The 18,215-nt window shown below is 39.0% G+C and overlaps 3 protein-coding genes across 3 annotated transcripts in view; 2 read left to right on the top strand and 1 right to left on the bottom strand.

Moving 5' to 3' along the window:
- LOC116304832 (A.superbus venom factor 1) overlaps positions 1–18,215 on the bottom strand; it is a 70,465-nt gene that overhangs the window by 17,711 nt on the left and 34,539 nt on the right. The gene's annotated exons all lie outside the window — the stretch shown is intronic.
- On the top strand, positions 7,110–11,372 carry LOC148904490 (uncharacterized). Its single transcript, XM_089024671.1, has 4 exons — positions 7,110–7,678; positions 9,096–9,167; positions 9,573–9,644; positions 9,765–11,372. Exons 1-4 carry the CDS (start codon positions 7,470–7,472, stop codon positions 11,011–11,013), a joined length of 1,602 nt encoding a protein of 533 aa, XP_088880797.1. The 5' UTR covers positions 7,110–7,469; the 3' UTR covers positions 11,014–11,372.
- Positions 12,244–17,172, top strand: LOC148904489 (putative glycoprotein hormone G protein-coupled receptor). The gene is made up of 4 exons (XM_089024668.1): positions 12,244–12,822; positions 14,312–14,383; positions 14,923–14,994; positions 15,113–17,172. Exons 1-4 carry the CDS (start codon positions 12,614–12,616, stop codon positions 16,542–16,544), a joined length of 1,785 nt encoding a protein of 594 aa, XP_088880794.1. The 5' UTR covers positions 12,244–12,613; the 3' UTR covers positions 16,545–17,172.

Below are 18,215 nucleotides of genomic sequence, written 5' to 3'. Positions count from 1 at the left end.
TTGTCAAGTCACCTCAAGTACTTAGTCAAGTCGTCCTTAAGTCATTCTCAAGTACTTAGTCAAGTCGTTGTCAAGTCATTGCCAAGTCATTGTCAAGTCGTCATCAAGTAACTTGTCAAGTCCTTCAAGTCCCTTAATATAAGATGAGTGGCACCGAAGAACAACCAGGAAAGGCTCCCGTAGAAGATACCAAGATTACCAAGGCTAAATCTCCGGGCAGAGTCGCTGCCGGAAAGAAGCTCGCGGAGATGAACAGGAAGAACAAAGCCAAAAAAGAAGAAAAGGTGGAGGAAGAAGAATCCTTTATTAATCCGGGATACGTCATTGGCGCGTTAGGAGTTGCTATAGCAGCAGGCAGCCTTTACTTACAATGGCGGGCTACGAAGCCAAAAGTAAAGTGGGAGGCCGCAACATATCACGCACCTGTGGAGGTTAGAAAAAGTAAGATCCCTGAAATGGAGTAGATTTATCACCCGTGGCGACCTAGATTTTCCTTCTCGCTTTGTAATATAATGTCGACCGCGTTGTTGAAAACTGTTGAAGAAGCAGCTATCATTACTTCCATCGTTGCGGGTATTGGTTGGGTAGGTAAGAAAGTGCTCAAAGAAGACTTTACTGAAGACCCAAGCAAGAGCTTCGCTAATTTTGCTAAGATGACCGCTGCCGTTGGCGGGGCTATCATGGTAAAGGATTATCTGCGGAAGGAAAAGTACCTACCTAATGTATAATGGTTAGCTTAGTCGCAGGTGGAGTCATTGCAGCCTTAGCATTCACTGGAGCTAATTATGGTGGTCAATATTTGGATAGATTAGTTAGAGGTGATCGCAGCGGAGATTTGGCCGCCGAAAGGAAGAGACACGACTTAGCGCTGGAGAAATATCAAAGGGACGTTGCAGCTTGGAATGAAAAAAGACAAGCTTACAGGGATTGGTTGGATAAGAACTACCAAGACAAAATGCAGGCAGACAAGAACTTCGAAAACACAGACTACGCCTTCAAACTTTATGCGCAAGCACACCCCGACTTTAGAATGAAAAAGCCTCAGTTCAAGAATTACTACCAGCCTTCTAAGAAACAAAAAGACAATGAGTTGGTATTCGTAGGAGTCGCAGGGCTGGCAGGAGGCGTGGCTTTGGCGTATCTAATATAATGATCGTCTTTTTGGAAAGCGACAAGAATAACTTTACCACTTATTTGAATCCTCCCATCCGCGCGGAAAGGGTTCGGTTGGTTAGTTGCTCTTTGTACAATTCTTGGTATAATTTAATTAATGGCTTTGTCATCGGAACTTCCGGTACCAAACCAAAAATACCAGATTCCCATTACACCCCTATAACACTGGCTAAGGAGCTAGCAAAGCATGGATATACTCTTACCACAGGATTACCCCATGAAATGACATTTAAGAAAAATAATGGGAGCGCTAATTTAAAGGACAGTTCATTGGTAGGACTCCTGGGCCTTACTAGTACCACGATAAATAGCGGTAATACATATGATGTGAAATGGAAAGTCGCATCCTCTTATGAAGTCTATTGCGACTTGGTCCATAGTTACAACAATGGAGAAAAGTCTTCTCTTATGTCCAAGTTTCTGCCCCAAGGTAATCCATTTGACCCAGTAGAATACACTCCCATTTCTTTGTGCTATAATTTGTCTAATTTGGTAGAAAGCATAAACATCACCATTAAAGTGGACGGAAAGACGGTGGATTTTAACGGACGTAAGATCAATCTTGTTTTGGAATTCATATAATGGGTCGCGTAGAGGACAAACTTAAAAGGATTTACTATGGGCCGGAAGGCTATTGGAGAGGAGCGTCAGCTATCAAGAAACTCGCGACCGCGGCCAGGGTATCAGACGAAACGGCTAAGAACTGGTTGAAAAAACAAACCCTCTGGCAGGTTTATCTTCCCGTGCCTAAGTACATTCCCAGACCCAGCTTTACCGTAAATGCCCCCAATGAAGTTCATCAGGCGGATTTGCTTTTCTTGCCGCACGATAAGGTGAGAAAGAAGACCTATAGGTACGCTTTGACCGTAGTTGATATCGCAAGCAGATACAAGGACGCCGAACCCATAATCAGCAAGGATTCTGGGGAAGTCGCAGAAGCCCTAGGTAGGATTTATAAGCGCGTCTTGAAATGGCCTAAGCTGCTGCAAGTGGATGCGGGAACGGAGTTCATGGGCGTGGTTACTAAGACCCTGAAAGACCACGACACTAAAATTAGGAGAGCCAAAGCTGAGTACCACAGGGGTCAGAGCATCGTCGAAAGATTTAATAAAACCTTGGCCGAGCGTCTCTTTGGATACCAGTATTGGAAAGAGCTGGAAGATTCATCCAAACGCAACAGGGAATGGACACAGCGGCTCCCCCAGGTCGTCGCGGCTTTGAACAACGAGGCGGCCAGGGCTACGGGAATGAAACCCAAGGATGCCATAAAAAAGAAACACGTGGAACACAAGTCCTTCGTCAGAAGTTCGAGGGCGGTCTTCCCCCAGGAGAAGAGATTAGGAAACGTCACGGTACGATATCTCTATGAGCCGGGTGAATTAGAAGGAGGATCCAAAAGAGCTACGGATCCTAATTGGTCTTTGGAAACTTATCAGATCCGAAGTGCGATAGCTAAGAAGGGCCAGCCCATCTCGTATTATCTTCATGATGGCCCCACGCGTGGGTTCGTCAAAGAAGAACTGCTTATCGTGTGATGTCCGAATGCTATCGTATGCACTCCGTCATCACACATCCATCGCTTACCGTCAAATGCAGACAGTGACACCTTCTCCTGCGTGACGTTATGTATCTGATGACCATAGCTGCGCAGGCTGTTCATCTTATGCCGCTGTTCCTTGCGTGTTCGTAATACGTTGAGGTAGGACTCGTGCGTAATGTCCTTCTTAACCACATACTTTTTTACGCCTTTAGCTTTCTTTTCTACACCGTCTAACTTTAGCACGCTGTACATCTTTGGTTTCAGACCCACGTACTCTACTATGGGTTTTCCTAACATTTCGTCTTTCATCTTCCCAATTACCTTCTTATTCTTCGCAGAGTAAAGGAAGTGCTCCTTCGGGTAACCGCTGGTGTCATACTCGTCTATGTCGGGGAGGCAGTCTTTGTAAACGTCTTCCGTTTGCACTTCTAGAATTAGGGAGTCGGTGTCTGTGTACAGGAGGCGACAGCGGTCTCCGTACTTTGGCTTAAGCTTATCGTAGTAGAACTCGTACATAAGCAGCTTCGATAGATCCAGCACCGTAAAGCCTGTGTAAACGGGCTTGTTTAGTAAGAGGTTTGCCTTTTTCATGTGAATCACGTAGAAGTTCAGCATTTCTACGTATCTAACGAAGCCTGGCTGTGACACGTATGCTTCTGCTTCCTCTTTGGTGCTGACTATTTTTACGCTTACGCGCTTGCGGATGTTCTCCATTGTCTTTCCGAACACGCTGTTGTTCATCAGTTTGAAGAGATTTTTCTCGAAGTCATTTTTCGCTGCGGTACGCTTTTGCGTGTTAAAGTCAATGTAGGGGCGCATCCAGGGTTCCTGCGTGAATTTTAGGACTCTGTGGATCTTCTCTACGCGCATTCCGTGTCGCACGTAGAACTGCAGGTTGCGGTAATGTACCACATACTTCTTCTTATCCATCAGGTTCATAGTTAGTTTCCTGTACGGTTTGTAACCAGGGCACATTTGCTTTTGCAGCGGACTTAGCTGCTTAAATGGTATCTCTATCGCTTCTGGTGCTAAGGGGAACTCATTGTGTTCGTCGTGCAGGCGCTCTGGGTACTCCAGATCCACTTCTAAGACGTAACCCTTGTCTTCCTCCTTTCCTACCTGCATGTAGAAGTCTATCGGCTTCACTGGATCCCATTCGAAGTCTCTCACAGGTAGGTACTGTGACATTGCCCAACCATAAAGGTTATTCGCATCCAGGTAGTAAATGTATGTGGTTGGTTTCTCTGGGTCGTGCTCTACTAAGGGGTTGTTTGCGCGGGCGTAACGTCGGCTGGGCCCGCATACGCCGCCACGAATACCGTCTTCCATGAACCGATACATGTCGTACTCCGTTAGGAGATCCAACTGCGCATTTGTCTTCTTTAACAAAGCACTCCAGCTGAGCCCAGGAGCCGTGTAGAAATTAGCGGGATCCAATCCGTAATATTCCATAGCCATCTTTCTGAAGCTTTGGAAAACATCCGCAAGCAGCACTACGTCAGACCTTAGGTAGATGTCGTGGTAGTCACCCATGTTCTCACAGGAGTACTTTTTCCACACGTCTAACGCATGCTGGTACTCCTCATCCTTTATACCGGACTCGTTTAGGGTGCTGTAGAAGCGATCTTTGGGTGGTAGGGACTCTTTGAATCGATCCCAGGAATCCATGTATTCGTATGGGTAGACTCCTTTCCTTTCCGCGCCATATTGACTGGAAATGGGAAAGTTGGTGTTATACTTTACGAGGTTTGCTAAGGAGTCCGCCATAAACTGCTGCGAATCTAAGAACTTTAGCTTACCCACAGTTACGGACATGTAGCGCTCTTTGTTGTTGGGTATGCATTTGACGTCGGAGCCGTCTGTTCCTTGTAGTAGCAAATGGGAGTCATAACCGCGGAGGTTGTGAAAGAACACCGGAATCTCCATGTCTGGATTTACTTTGAAGTTTATATTGCATTTCCAATGAGCCGCTCCTCTGTATTTACCAGTGATGTGGCAGTGATCCCTAACCTTATCCACATAGAAATCCTCAACGAATGCTTTGTGGCAGTGAATGCAGTGCGTGGAGGGCTTTCCCGGCTTCTCACCTTTCTTAGCATACTTCCCGCATTTAAAATGAGCTTCTCCTAGATACTTTCCATCTTCATCCCACGCTTTCTTGGCTCGTCTTCCAAACTGAAGAAGCGTATGTTGGCAAATGTGGCATTTCTTTGCCTTGGTAAAAGCCTCCTGGTTCTCTTTGGTAAATTCCATCTTCTTTGGACGTCTTAATTGTTCTCTTATCTCCCCCTCCTCTTCTCGCAATGCTTCTAGAAACTCATTAGCTGCGTTCTTACCTCGGTAAATCACAGGAGGGTTTGCTTTACCGTCTGATCTGACTACTATGTAACCAAAGGAGCAGATCTCGTGTAATCCTACCTTATTCGTGGCACCACTTTTCTGCTCTTCCTTAGTTATCAACGCTTCGAAGTCTGCATATATCACGTAAGGCACTTGCATCTGCTTTTGATGGTCTGCGTATGAAAGCTCTTTGTTGGTGGGCATCTGGATCCGTTGCGCCACTTCTTCGACTCCGCGGCAGATCTCATCGTGTTTCTTTAGGGCATTTAAGGATGTAAATGACAGCAAGCAGCAGTCGCAGAAGTACTTTTTGCCTTTGTGCTTAGTATGTCTGTAGAATAGTCTGCTAATGTGTTTAACCCATGAGTAGTGTCCGCCGTGGTAGAATAAATGTACGCGCTCTCCTTTACTTTTTGACAGAACTAACGGTACTATCGTCTGCTCTCTGACTCCGTAAACGTTAATTGCTAGATCGTTTATTTCCTCAAATATGGGGATGTCTATCAACTGCATGGGAAATTCCACACCATCCCACTCTAAATCGTCTGTGGGATACTTACTTGTCCTACAGGGATCCTTCTCTGCTGGATACAGTGCAGACCTGATTGCCCACATAAAGCATCGATTGTCTTCATTCTTCACGTTTACAATAGCCTTCTTCCTTTCTACCCACGTTGGTAGCGGTACGTAACTCCCCCCTCGTATGGGTACGTACCTGGCCATACTTATCTCTATTCCTTCAACCTCCTCTGCTGTCCAACCCGATCCTTCTTTCGTGTAGTTAGACAGCGACTCCATTATTGCTTCTAAGGCTTCACTGAGTGACCTATCCAGATTCGTGGATTCTAATATCACTAACGACTTTGATCGCAACATTGCTGTCGTCATTACCTCGTCTTTTGACAAACTTACTTCTACCATTATGCTCGCTTTCAGGGCTCCTAATTCTTCTATACCTTTTCGGAGAGTCCTTTTAACCTTCCTTTCTGACTGACGCCAAAACTGTCTAACGTCAATCTCACCGTTACCGGGTATTGACACCGTGCTGAAGTTGCTTTGGGATTCCATCTATATAATAGGAAATATTTTATACCTAATACCAAGCACTTTTTAAGTCGTCGTAGTCGTACTCACAGTCCTGACAATGCCAAAACAATTTAACCTTAGTCTCAAACTTCTTACCACATCCACAATCATAACTGCTCATACACTTCGTCTTCATTTTCAAATGCTTTTTCAAATCCGCTTCTTTCTTAAAAGTTCTCTTACATTCTTCGCACTCCATATATAGACTAACATATTTGCGCTGTTGCCCCCAACCACACTTGGAGTGGGGATTGTCCGTAGGTGGATTTTTGACACGGGTCTTGCCCGTGTTGAGATTGCGCTGGAACCCCCATTCCCTATACTACTTGGCTAGTTTATAGCAAAAATCTACTTTAGACATCTACTAAGAATTTATTTCTTGCGAGAAAAGGGGTATTTTATAGTTATTTAGTGCGCTAACTTACCTTTTGTCACCCAAAAAACTACCCGAATCCGCCATCTTTTTTTACATTCTCGCATAGCTAAAATCCTGTAGAATGCCAGCCACAATGGCCGATTTGATCACGTGATCTCTTAGTGCAAGTCGTCTATTTAGCTCTACTGCTACAACTACTGCTACTGCTATACTGATAAAAGTGATAAAGAACTAATACACGTTAACTTATATACATGAATTATAATAATGAGTATAAAAAGGTGCGAAAACGAAAAACTATGTAATTTAAATATTGTACAATAAGATGACGAACAATGAAAGAAAAATAAAAAATAAAAAAACACTAATAAAATACTTTATCCCGAATAGAGTCACTTTGAATATCTTTGAACGAAAATGACAGGCCATTTGCAATGACAGGTCACGTGACGCTACCCTCTTAAGACGCCGAACGAAGGTCACGTGACACTAGCCTCTTAAGACGCCGAACAGTCGCGTGTCACTGCAAGAACCTCGAAATCAGTAAAAGGAGACCAAACTTCTATTAGATCTGGGTTTTAGAGTTAATGCCACTTCTATTGTAAACTGAAACTTCACCTTCTTGCTAATATCGAGGTGTTCTTTTGGCACAGCTGCTTGGCGTATTAAGGGGTTGGGTCACGTACTTCTGGTGCAAGTCGGTCCATTAAACCACATAATTTCTGGGTGGAGCAAAAGAATCTTCGTTTGTGACGTTCAAGAACAAAACAATCGGTTTGATCTCAATTCTAAGTGTGTTGTATTGTGAAGCTGACATATAGCGATCGTTAACTGCAAGACAAGGTTGTAATTCATCATACAAGTGTGTATAAATGTGTATTGAAACTAAAGGCGTAGGCATGTCATGTCTGTGTTAAAGACACTGGCTGTGGCGTACAGCTGAACCATTCCAAGATGTTTCTTCTTCAACAACTTCATTCCATCAATATAATCTTCTTTCTCGTTGGAACAAAAGTCTTAGTGGCGGACAACTCCATCGATTCTACGTGCTCTGCGAGTGAGAATGGATTCTGTCGAGGATCGATGACCATCGTACAGTGTTGTGTTAGGAAAATCTGTGAACTACAAGATCTGATCGCATCCAAGAACCAAGTCATCGCACTGTAAGTCATAGACATCCCTGTCTCTCAGTAACTGTGGTATTCCATATCCTTTCGAACTCAGACATTCCAACGTCTTGTTTTTTCCTGCCCCAGTCGAGAAGATAAGAGGTACCGACAGATTTTTTTTTCGACTGAAGGCAGCGAAAAAACAAATTTCAGCGTGCATTTTGTATTTACCGAATTCGCAGAATATCGAAAACCGAAGTAATTTTTGTGCTTGTGCAATCGACGATAAATTTTTTAAAGATTTTAGTTGCGATCATTCTTTATTGGTATTATTTATTATTATTAAACCTCATTGCCAAGGTTTTTTCCGCTTTTCGAAAAGGAATTAAAGCCCTCTTATTGAACATTGTGTGTCATAGATACTAGACTTTTACTATAACTGCTAAAAAATTCATTTTAATATATCAATAATACCGTGAAGCGCTTAAAAGTGCTTTATAAATAATCTAAAGTGAAAATACCTAATAAGTGACCTAATTAGTAAAAACTGATTTCAAAATTCCTTAAAAAGTCTCTTGATATTAAGAATAAAAAGTCCACAAGAATAAACAACTAGTACGTAAACTAAAAAGTAGTGTAAAATTTCATGAATAGAATATAGAATATAAATTCCTTTCAAAAACAAGATCCTCTCTATATTAAGAATGAAAGTGCTTTACAGTGTATAAAGAAAAGCGAAAATACTTAATTATTAACAAAAAGAATTTCAAAATTCCGATTAAAAATTCCTCTCAATATTAAGAATAAAAGTACTTTACAATAAATATTCTAAAGGGAAAATACCTAATCAGTAACATAAACAATTTCAAAATCTCCTTTAAAAAATCATCTCAATATTAAGACTGAAGAATAAGAAAATACTTAAGAATACTATTACTTAAACTAAAAAGTAATGCAAAGTTTTATGAATAGAATTTAGAATATATATTAGCTCAAGATATGAAAATAGAAAAACTATACCTTCTTTTGTCATCTTTTGTCCCTTGTCTTTCATTAAGCCTCGATGAAGTTTAGTTAATTAAATGCTTAGTTTGACTTTTTTAAGCTTAATACAAATAAAGGTATTAAAGAATAATCCATTTTAGCCTGTGCTTTTTTGACACCCTAGGCGTGAAATTTCACATTTTTAACAAGCAATTTGGAAAGAAAATTTTATGAGTATTTTTATTATCAAGTCACTTCTAGAATATACTGAATACTATTGGAACAAATGTTGTGCAACTGACATCCACTTTAGCCAGTCCAAGTACCTTAATCGTCAAGGTACTGCTACTTGTGTTTTGTCAATTGGATGGCATTGCAACTGAAAAAAAACTACTTTATTGGTTTTGCACAGCGTACGAAATTAAGCTGTATCCTTTCGAAGCACTCTTACGTTATCAATATTTCTTATTCTACTTTCTTTCCTTAGAGATCTATCCTCTAACAGCCTAAAGAATATCACAGAAGGAGCACTGTCTTTGTTCAGTGGAATAAAATACTTGTAAGTCGAGAACTATTTCGAAGTAGATCAAAATTAACCGGAAAACACACTTATGAGTAGAACAGTACCCATTTAATTTAGTACCAATGCTTTTTCCATTTCAGACCTCCTGTCATTTTCTAGATAATAGCACTCTCTGTTGGACTTTGCGCCCACATTAGTAGTATCTTGGGGGAAAACCTATGTAAAAAAACATAGTCTCACGGAATCAACTCAAATGTGTGTTAAGAAAAAATGAAGAAAAAAAACATTACGGCCAATCTGAAAGTTCCGTCTATTAAACATCACTGAGATGAAGCTGGAACAATTTTGTTAAACTGGCTATCCATGTTCTTGTCCCTCTAAAGGTTTTCCTTTTGACATACCAAGCATTCTATGATCTTGACAATGATTATTTATTTTTAGGTCCTTCGCATTCAACGATTTCCAGGTTTTGACATACCAAGCATTCTATGGTCTTGACAACCTCACCACTCTGTAAGTACCGAGCACCAATCATTTCTATTATGGGATCTTTACCTTGCGTATGCGCACAAGCCACACACCTGCACAGTTCTTGTTCTTGTTGAAGTTTGAACTTTAGCTTTTTATCACCAGGAATCTCTCCATGAATCCACTTCGATCTTTTACTGGCAAGTTGCCAGGCCTATTCCCTTCGCTGTCAACTCTCGACGCTACAGGAATAGAGCACTGGAAACCAGAGAAGAACTTTCTTCATCTGCGCATGCTCCGAAGTATCATAGGCTTAACCTGGTCAGATGAATGTGTCAATTGCTTGCTTTTCAAAAGTTATAAAACTCAAATGAAAAGCTTTGTTACTCTGGGGTATTGTCATGGAGTTAAAAGGGGCGTCAATGTGACGTCGCCATTATTTCAACTGTTGAATGAAACACAGTTCCAATTTCGATGCAAGAATCAAAATCTCTGTGAACGTCACAACTACTTCGCCTCAGTGAACTTGGTCAATTTATGCTGGGATGCGATTCTCGTTGCGATGAATTGTCAATCATTTTTGGGTGGATTGTCGGTCGTTTTAAATTTTGTAACATTTTTGAACATCATCACCTCCAGACGTCTTCGTAAGAACGTCTGCATGCTGTTGGTGTGTAACATAGCATTCAGTGATTTTCTGACGGGACTCTATACCATCGCAATCACTGTTTATTTGAATAGTGTTTCGTTTTTTCAATCACATAAAGATGGCGATCTCCACTGCTGGAAAATAGGCATGTTTTGGATGCTAGGCCAAGCAAGTGCAGTCGTCACTTCATTCTATGTAACCCTAGAAAGATATCTAGCTATAGTCTACAGTTTGCAACCAGAAGTGCGGATTACACGTCGTTTGGCTGCCTTTTTGATCATAATTTGCTGGCTTCTAGCAGTTTTCTTGACAGTGATTGCACTATTTTATAATTTGTATAGGTTCACATTCCTGTGTATACCAATTCGTCCTCAATTCTTTCACACTAGCATTTTTGCTTTCACGCTGTCCATCGGTGCCACAGCCTTGATATTATATGCCACCAGTTTTGGGTTTTACTATCACATTTACTTCACAGTCAAGAAAGCTGCTCAAGATGCGGGAATTCAAAGGGAATCCAAACTCGCCAAGCGAATCGCTCTTCTAGTCTTCAGCAACGTATTTTTCTTCGTTGTACCGGTTTTTTCTCTTGGAATAGTCTCAATCTTTGACAAAAATTATAACGCTGCCGGCTCCTCAACAACGAATGACATAGTTAAAAAACTGTTTGTCGAATGCCTTCCATTATTGTGCTTAAGTCTCAATTCCTGCATCAATCCTATTTTGCATGCATTTCGAAATAATAATAATAATAATAATAAATAATCTTTATTGAGGTTACCGCTGTCACCATAAGGTGATTTACAAGAGAGACCTCTAAAATAAATATATAACAAAAAAGAAAAACGAAGACTAAAATATAAATATATAAAAAATAACAAAAATGTAAATTTACAAACAATGACAATGTTAGAATGCAGACACTAAATGTGTGCAACACAGAAGCTAAGCATATTACCACTGAACTTTACAGTGCTCAGTAGCAATAGAGCAGAGTGTTGCACACATTCAGTGTCCGCATATCAAATAGTCAAATATTAAAAATAGATATTATATATGAGATATGAATAGGATTAATTAAAAATTATTAGTGTCGATATTAAAAACTATTTAAATTTCTTAAAGCTCTTTTAAAACTAGCTAATGATGGGCTTTGTCTAATTGATAAGTCTAATTCATTCCAGTCGTTTGAGGCAAAATTTGTCGATGTCCAGTGACCCCAGTTTCTAGTAGAAATGATAGCTTTCGTGAGGTCCTAATGAGAAGATTCACTGGATTGTTCGCCATTATAAGATCCTTATCGCATCGTGTTTCACCTGGCCATGGGATTTAAAGAAACTCCACGGAGGTGGATTCGAGTCGAGAACCCGATATTCACCCGAACCGCAGCCAACTTTCCGGGGGAAATAAACCGTGTTAGTAATAAGATAATTTAAAGTATCGTTTTTGGTTGACTTTATTGCTGTCTCTTTGTCGTATCATTGGATGTTTTTGCATTATAATGAAGTATAAAGAATTTGAAGTAAATTGGAGAGGCTAATCATCGTTATTAACTTAAGAAGAAAATAAAAATACGCCGGCAACAGTTGAATAATCGAATTCGCTAAAGTATTGGTATAAGGAAGGCCTTTAGTAAGAGGCAAAATTAACAATGGTATATTTCATTTGCCGAAATTTAGCTCTACTACTATAGCTACTGCTACTGCTATAGCTACTGCTACTCCTATACTGCAGTTCTCCGTAAAAACATAAAGTTCAAATATTATAACTCCTAAATTCTCATCATTTGCAACACAGGTCTGTTTATAGACTTTCTTGAACTGAACGAAATTAACAGGCCATTTGCAATGACAGGTCACGTGACGCTACCCTATTAAGACGCCGAACGAAGGTCACGTGACACTAGCCTCTTAAGACGCCGAACAGTCGCGTGTCACTGCAAGAACCTCGAAATCAGTAAAAGGAGACCAAATTTCTATTAGATCTGGGTTTTAGAGTTAATGCCACTTCTATTGTAAACTGAAACTTCACCTTCTTGCTAATATCGAGGTGTTCTTTTGGCACAGCTGCTTGGCGATTTAAGGGGTTGGGTCACGTATTTCTGGTGCAAGTCGGTCCATTAAACCACATAATTTCTGGGTGGAGCAAAAGAATCTTCGTTTGTGACGTTCAAGAACAAAACAATCGGTTTGATCTCAATCCTAAGTTTGTTGTATTGTAAAGCTGACATATAGCGATCGTTAACTGCAAGACAAGGTTGTAATCCATTATAAGTGTGTATAAATGTATATTGAAACTAAAGGCGTAGGCATGTCATGTCTGTATTTAAGACACTGGCTGTGGCGTACAGCTGAATCATTCCAAGATGTTTCTTCTTCAACAACTTCGTTTCATCAATATTATCTTCTTTCTCGTTGGACCAAAAGTCTTGATGGCGGACAACTCCATCGATTCTACGTGTTCTGCGAGTGAGAATGGATTCTGTCGAGGATCGATGACCATCGTACAGTGTCGTGTTAGGAGAATCTGTGAGCTACAAGATTTGATCACATCCAAGAACCAAGTCATCGCACTGTAAGTCATAGACATCCCTGTCTCTCAGTAACTGTGGTATTCCATATCCTTTCGAACTCAGACATTCCAACGTCTTTTTTTTCCTGCCCCAGTCGAGAAGATAAGAGGTACCGACAGATGTTTTTTTTCGACTGAAGGCAGCGAAAAAACAAATTTCAGCGTGCATTTTGTATTTACCGAATTCGCACAATACCGAAAACAGAAGTAATTTTTGTGCTTGTGCAGTCGACGATGAATTTTATTAAGATTTATAAGTTGCGATCATTCTTTATTGTTATTATCTATTATTGTTAAACCTCATTGCCAAGGTTTTTTCCGCTTTTCGAAAAGGAATTAAAGCCCTCTTATTGAACATTGTGTGTCATAGATACTGGACTTTTGCTATAACTGCTAAAAAATTTAATTTTAAAAATTCATTTTAATATGTCAATAATACCGTGAAGCGCTTAAAAGTGCTTTATAAATAATCTAAAGTGAAAATACCTAATTAGTAACCTAATTAGTAAAAACTGATTTCAAAATTCCTTAAAAAGCCTCTTGATATTAAGAATAAAAAGTCCACAAGAATAAACAACTAGTACGTAAACTAAAAAGTAGTGTAAAATTTCATGAATAGAATATAGAATATAAATTCCTTTCAAAAACAAGATCCTCTCTATATTAAGAATGAAAGTGCTTTACAGTGTATAAAGAAAAGCGAAAATACCTAATTATTAACAAAAAGAATTTCAAAATTCCTTAAAATCTCCTCTCAATATTAAGAATAAAAGTGCTTTACAATAAATATTCTAAAGCGAAAATACCTAATCAGTAACATAAACAATTTCAAAATCTCCTTTAAAAAATCCTCAGTATTAAGAATAAAAAGTCGATAAAAATAATGATACTAAAATCAAACTAGTAACTTGAAATTTCATGAATATAAATTAGAATATAAATTACAACAATTTCAAAATCTCTTTAAAATTTCCTTAATATTTAAGAATAAAATGTCGACAAGATAAAATTTAGAATATACATTAGTTCAAGATTTGAAAATAGAAAAACTATGCTTTCTTTTTGCGTGTTTTGTCCTTGGCCTTTCATGAAATTAAGCCTCGATGTTCTTAATCATCAAGGTAATGCTACTTGTGTTCAGTGTCAATTGATGGCATTGCAACTGAAAAAACTACTTTACTTTAAAGAGAACTTGGACGAAAATTAAATCGCTCCAAAATTAAAACTCTTTCATTCGAGCTGGAACTTTGCTGAAATAATCTTGAATACATTAAGAACCACTCACTGAAATATCTTTCTCATATTTGAAACGAAAGAGCAAACATTTTACGATTTATTTTCATCCGCCATTAATTTGAGTGACTCACGGCCAAAGAGTTATTATGTACAGCGTTGTTACGCTGTGACGTCATACATTCAAACATTCAAACTGTATCCTTTCGTAGCACTCTTACGTATTATCAATCATTTGTTATTATCGTTTCTTCCTTAGAGATCTATCTTCTAACAGCCTAAAGAATATCACAGAAGGAGCACTGTCTTTGTTCAGTGGAATAAAATACTTGTAAGTCGAGAACTATTAGTCGAAGTAGGTCAAAATCAACCGGAAAACACACTTGAGTAGAACAGTACCCATTTAATTTAGTACTAATACTTTTTCCATTTCAGACCTCCTGTCATTTTCTAGATAATAGCACTCTCTGTTGGACTTTGTGCCCACATTAGTAGCATCTTGGGGGAAAACCTATGTAAAAAAGAGTCTAACGGAAGCAACTCAAATGTGTGTTAAGAGAGGAAAAAAACATCATTACGGCCAATCGGAACAGTTCCGTCTATCAAAATATCACTTTTTTTTATTGTGATAAAAGCTGGATGTTTTTCTCTAATGTCTCTTTTATTTGTACGTTACATATATTTACTTTTTACTTAGATGTTATATACGTGTATATTTATTATAATTAAGTTTATTGCCTGTGATGCGCATTTGAGTATGTGTATGTAGATCTTGCTCAAAATAAGATAAAATTATTACTATTATTATTATGTTTTAACAAACCAAGCATTCTATGATCTTGACAATGATTTTTCATTCACTTTATAAAGGTCCTTCGCATACAACGATTTCCAGGTTTTGACATACCAAGTATTCTATGGTCTCGACAGCCTCACCACTCTGTAAGTACCAAACATCATTCCTCTCTATTATGGGATCTTAGACTTGCGCATGGGCACAAGCCACACACCTGCACTGTCATTACTTGTGTTGAAGTTTGAATGTTTTTTTCCCCACTAGGAATCTCTCCATGAACCCACTTCGAACTTTTACTGGCAACTTGTCAGGCTTATTCCCCTCGCTGTCAACCCTCGACGCTACAGGAATAGAGCACTGGAAACCAGAAAAGAACTTTCTTCATCTGCGCATGCTCCGAAGTATCATAGGCTTAACCTGGTCAGATGAATGTGTCAATTGTTTGTTTTTCAGAAGTCATAACGAAACTCAAATGAAAAGCTATTTTATTATAAGGTTTTGTAATGCAGTTAAAAAGGGCGTCAATGTGACGTCGCCATTATTTCAAATGCTGAATGAAACACAGTTCCAATTTCGATGCAAGAATCAAAATCTCTGTGTACGTCACAATTACTTCGCCTTCGTAAGCTCGGTCAATATATGCTGGGATGCGATTCTCGTTGCGATGAATTGTCAATCATTTTTGGGTGGGCTGTCGGTCGTTTTAAATTTTGTAACATTTTTGAACATCATCACCTCCAGACGTCTTCGTAACAACGTCTGCATGCTGTTTGTATGTAACATGGCATTCAGTGATTTTCTGACGGGACTCTATACCATCGCAATCACTATTTATTTGAATAATGTTTCGTTTATTCAATCATATAGAGATGGCGATCTCCACTGCTGGAAAATAGGCATGTCTTGGATGCTAGGCCAAGCAAGTGCAGTCGTCACCTCATTCTATGTAACCCTAGAAAGATATCTAGCTATAGTCTACAGTTTGCAACCAGAAGTGCGGATTACACGTCGTTTGGCTGCCATTTTGATCATAATTTGCTGGCTTCTAGCAGTTTTCTTGACAGTGATTGCACTATTTTATAATTTGTATAGGTTCACATTCCTGTGTATACCAATTCGTCCTAATTTCGTTCACACTAACATTTTTGCTTTCACGCTGTCCGTCGGTGTAACAGCTTTGATATTATATGCCATCAGTTTTGGGTTTTACGTTCACATTTATTTCACAGTCAAGAAAGCTGCTCAAGATGCGGGAATACAAAGGGAATCCAAACTCGCCAAGCGAATCGCTCTTCTAGTCTTCAGCAACGTATTTTTCTTCGTTGTACCTGTTTTTTCTCTTGGATTATTCTCAATCTTTGACAAAATTTATAACGCTGCCGGCTCTTCAAGAACAAATAACATAGTTAAAAAACTTTTTTCCGACTGTTTTCCATTATTGTGCTTAAGTCTAAATTCCTGCATCAATCCTATTTTGCATGCATTTCGAAATGATAGCTTTCGTGAGGTCTTTAGCAGAAGATTCACTGGATTGTTCGCCAGAATAAGATCCTTATCGAATCGTGTCTCACCTGGGATTCAAAGAAACCCCACGGAATCGGATTCGAGTCGAGAACCCGAAATTCACCCGAACCGCAGCCAACTTTCCGGGGGAAATAACCCGAACGTCAACCGTGTTAGTAATAAGATAATTTAAGGTTTCGTTTTGGGTTGACTTTATTGCTGTCTCTCTGTCGTATCATTGGATGTTTTTGTATTATAATGAAGTATAAATAATTCGAAGTACTGGACGAATTTTTGACCGTTCAAAAAGTTGTACTTTTAGGCTTTCCGTTCACACGCAACCGTGCTATCTGGACACAAATTTACCTGGAAAATCGAGGTTAAAATTTTGACTTGTACGGATAAGAAATCGAACGTTATCGTGTAAACACCTCTTCCGGATAACTTTTCGTACGGAAAGCCATTTTTGGCGCGACTGCTTTGCTGCGTGGTCGCTTAGCTATAGCTGTATGAAATGAATGTTGTTATCGAGAAAATTCGGGGTTTTTTGCCACGGTCACGGTCCTGTTGGATAATGTTTTCCTGCAAATAGCTTTGAATTATGCTGCTTTCCAAGCGATTAGAAGTAGAAGCATTGGCTCGGTTCTAAATACAAATCAATTCGGTCGACCCACAAGAATTGGCAGAATAGAAAGAAAGGCAAAGAAGTATTGGATAAGACCTGGAAGAACATCTCTTTGGTGGGATATCAATTCAATATCAATTGGAATTTCCTCCCAAATCCTACTTGTGACAGATTTGAATAAATAAATTTCAGTAAACCTGTTATAATTTGTGCGAGTGGGTGGAGGGACGAGGTTACAAGATGAGGCATATCTTGTATTATATTGGTGTTGATGTTTTGCTAAAGTAATATGGCCCAAAAATATTTGTGGCAATTCAGCTTGCATGTTAATAAGATTATGGCAGAGAATAGCTGCTTTTAGTTTGAATATATTCTGGAATGTTAAGATATTTAGGATATTGTACAATGGTGCTGCATGTTCAAGCTGAGTGGCAAAGAAAATACTCCTGATGCATTTATTTTGAGTCGTACATATTTTTGTCAATTTTGTCTTATATATATGTACTATCCCATGATAGTATACCATAAGATAGATACGGGTATATTATTGAGAAAAATAAACTCCTTAGAGTCTTGAGATTAACGAAATACCTGAGTTTTCTTAGTATTCCAATGCTTTTAGATATCTTACTTTGAATGAATTGAATTTGTTTTGACCATGTTAAGTGTTGGTCAATGGAAATGCCTAAGTATTTAATGTACTCTTTTTGTTCAAAATCTAATAACTTCATATTATGTGGAATCTTTTTCTTGCTAGATCTAATGATCATGTATTGAGTTTTCTTAACACTGACTGTTAATTTAATTGTTGAGCAAAATTTGAGTATGGATTTAATTTCAGAATTCATGACATTCTCGACAACAGCTGGGTCTCTATGTAAATAGAATATGTTAATGTCGTCAGCAAACATTCCAACTTTGAGACTAGGTGAAACATTGGGTCAATCATTGATGTAAAGTAAGAAGAGCAATGGACCCAAGGTGCTACCTTACGGTACACCGTACCTTATGTTTCTTAAGTCTGATTTGACGTCATCAATTTTGACTTGTTGCATTTTATTAGTAAGGTAACTTCTAAACCATAAATGAGAACTTCCCTTGATGCCATATTTATGCAATTTTCTTAGTAAAATGTCATGATCAACTGTGTCGAATGCCTTACTGAAGTCCAGGAAAAGTCCACACGTCATCTCTTTATCATCAATAGACTTCCGCAGATTATCAGTTAATTCAAGTGTA

Source organism: Actinia tenebrosa, unplaced genomic scaffold, assembly GCF_029948245.1.
Source record: "Actinia tenebrosa isolate PJP-AT-01 unplaced genomic scaffold, QUT_ActTen_1.0 PGA_scaffold9__36_contigs__length_13948895, whole genome shotgun sequence".
NCBI classification, from domain to species: Eukaryota; Metazoa; Cnidaria; class Anthozoa; order Actiniaria; family Actiniidae; genus Actinia; species Actinia tenebrosa.
The sequence above is the reverse complement of the archived record's forward strand: the minus strand, read 5'-3'. Positions and strand labels throughout refer to the sequence as shown.

Bases quoted from the DNA above. Each gene is read 5' to 3' on its own strand.
- LOC148904490 (XM_089024671.1), top strand. From the start codon at position 7,470: ATGTTTCTTCTTCAACAACTTCATTCCATCAATATAATCTTCTTTCTC. The intron at 7,679-9,095 runs GTAAGTCATAGA...TTCTTTCCTTAG, and splicing joins AAGAACCAAGTCATCGCACT to AGATCTATCCTCTAACAGCC. The intron at 9,168-9,572 runs GTAAGTCGAGAA...ATTTATTTTTAG, and splicing joins TTCAGTGGAATAAAATACTT to GTCCTTCGCATTCAACGATT.
- LOC148904489 (XM_089024668.1), top strand. From the start codon at position 12,614: ATGTTTCTTCTTCAACAACTTCGTTTCATCAATATTATCTTCTTTCTC. The intron at 12,823-14,311 runs GTAAGTCATAGA...TTTCTTCCTTAG, and splicing joins AAGAACCAAGTCATCGCACT to AGATCTATCTTCTAACAGCC. The intron at 14,384-14,922 runs GTAAGTCGAGAA...CACTTTATAAAG, and splicing joins TTCAGTGGAATAAAATACTT to GTCCTTCGCATACAACGATT.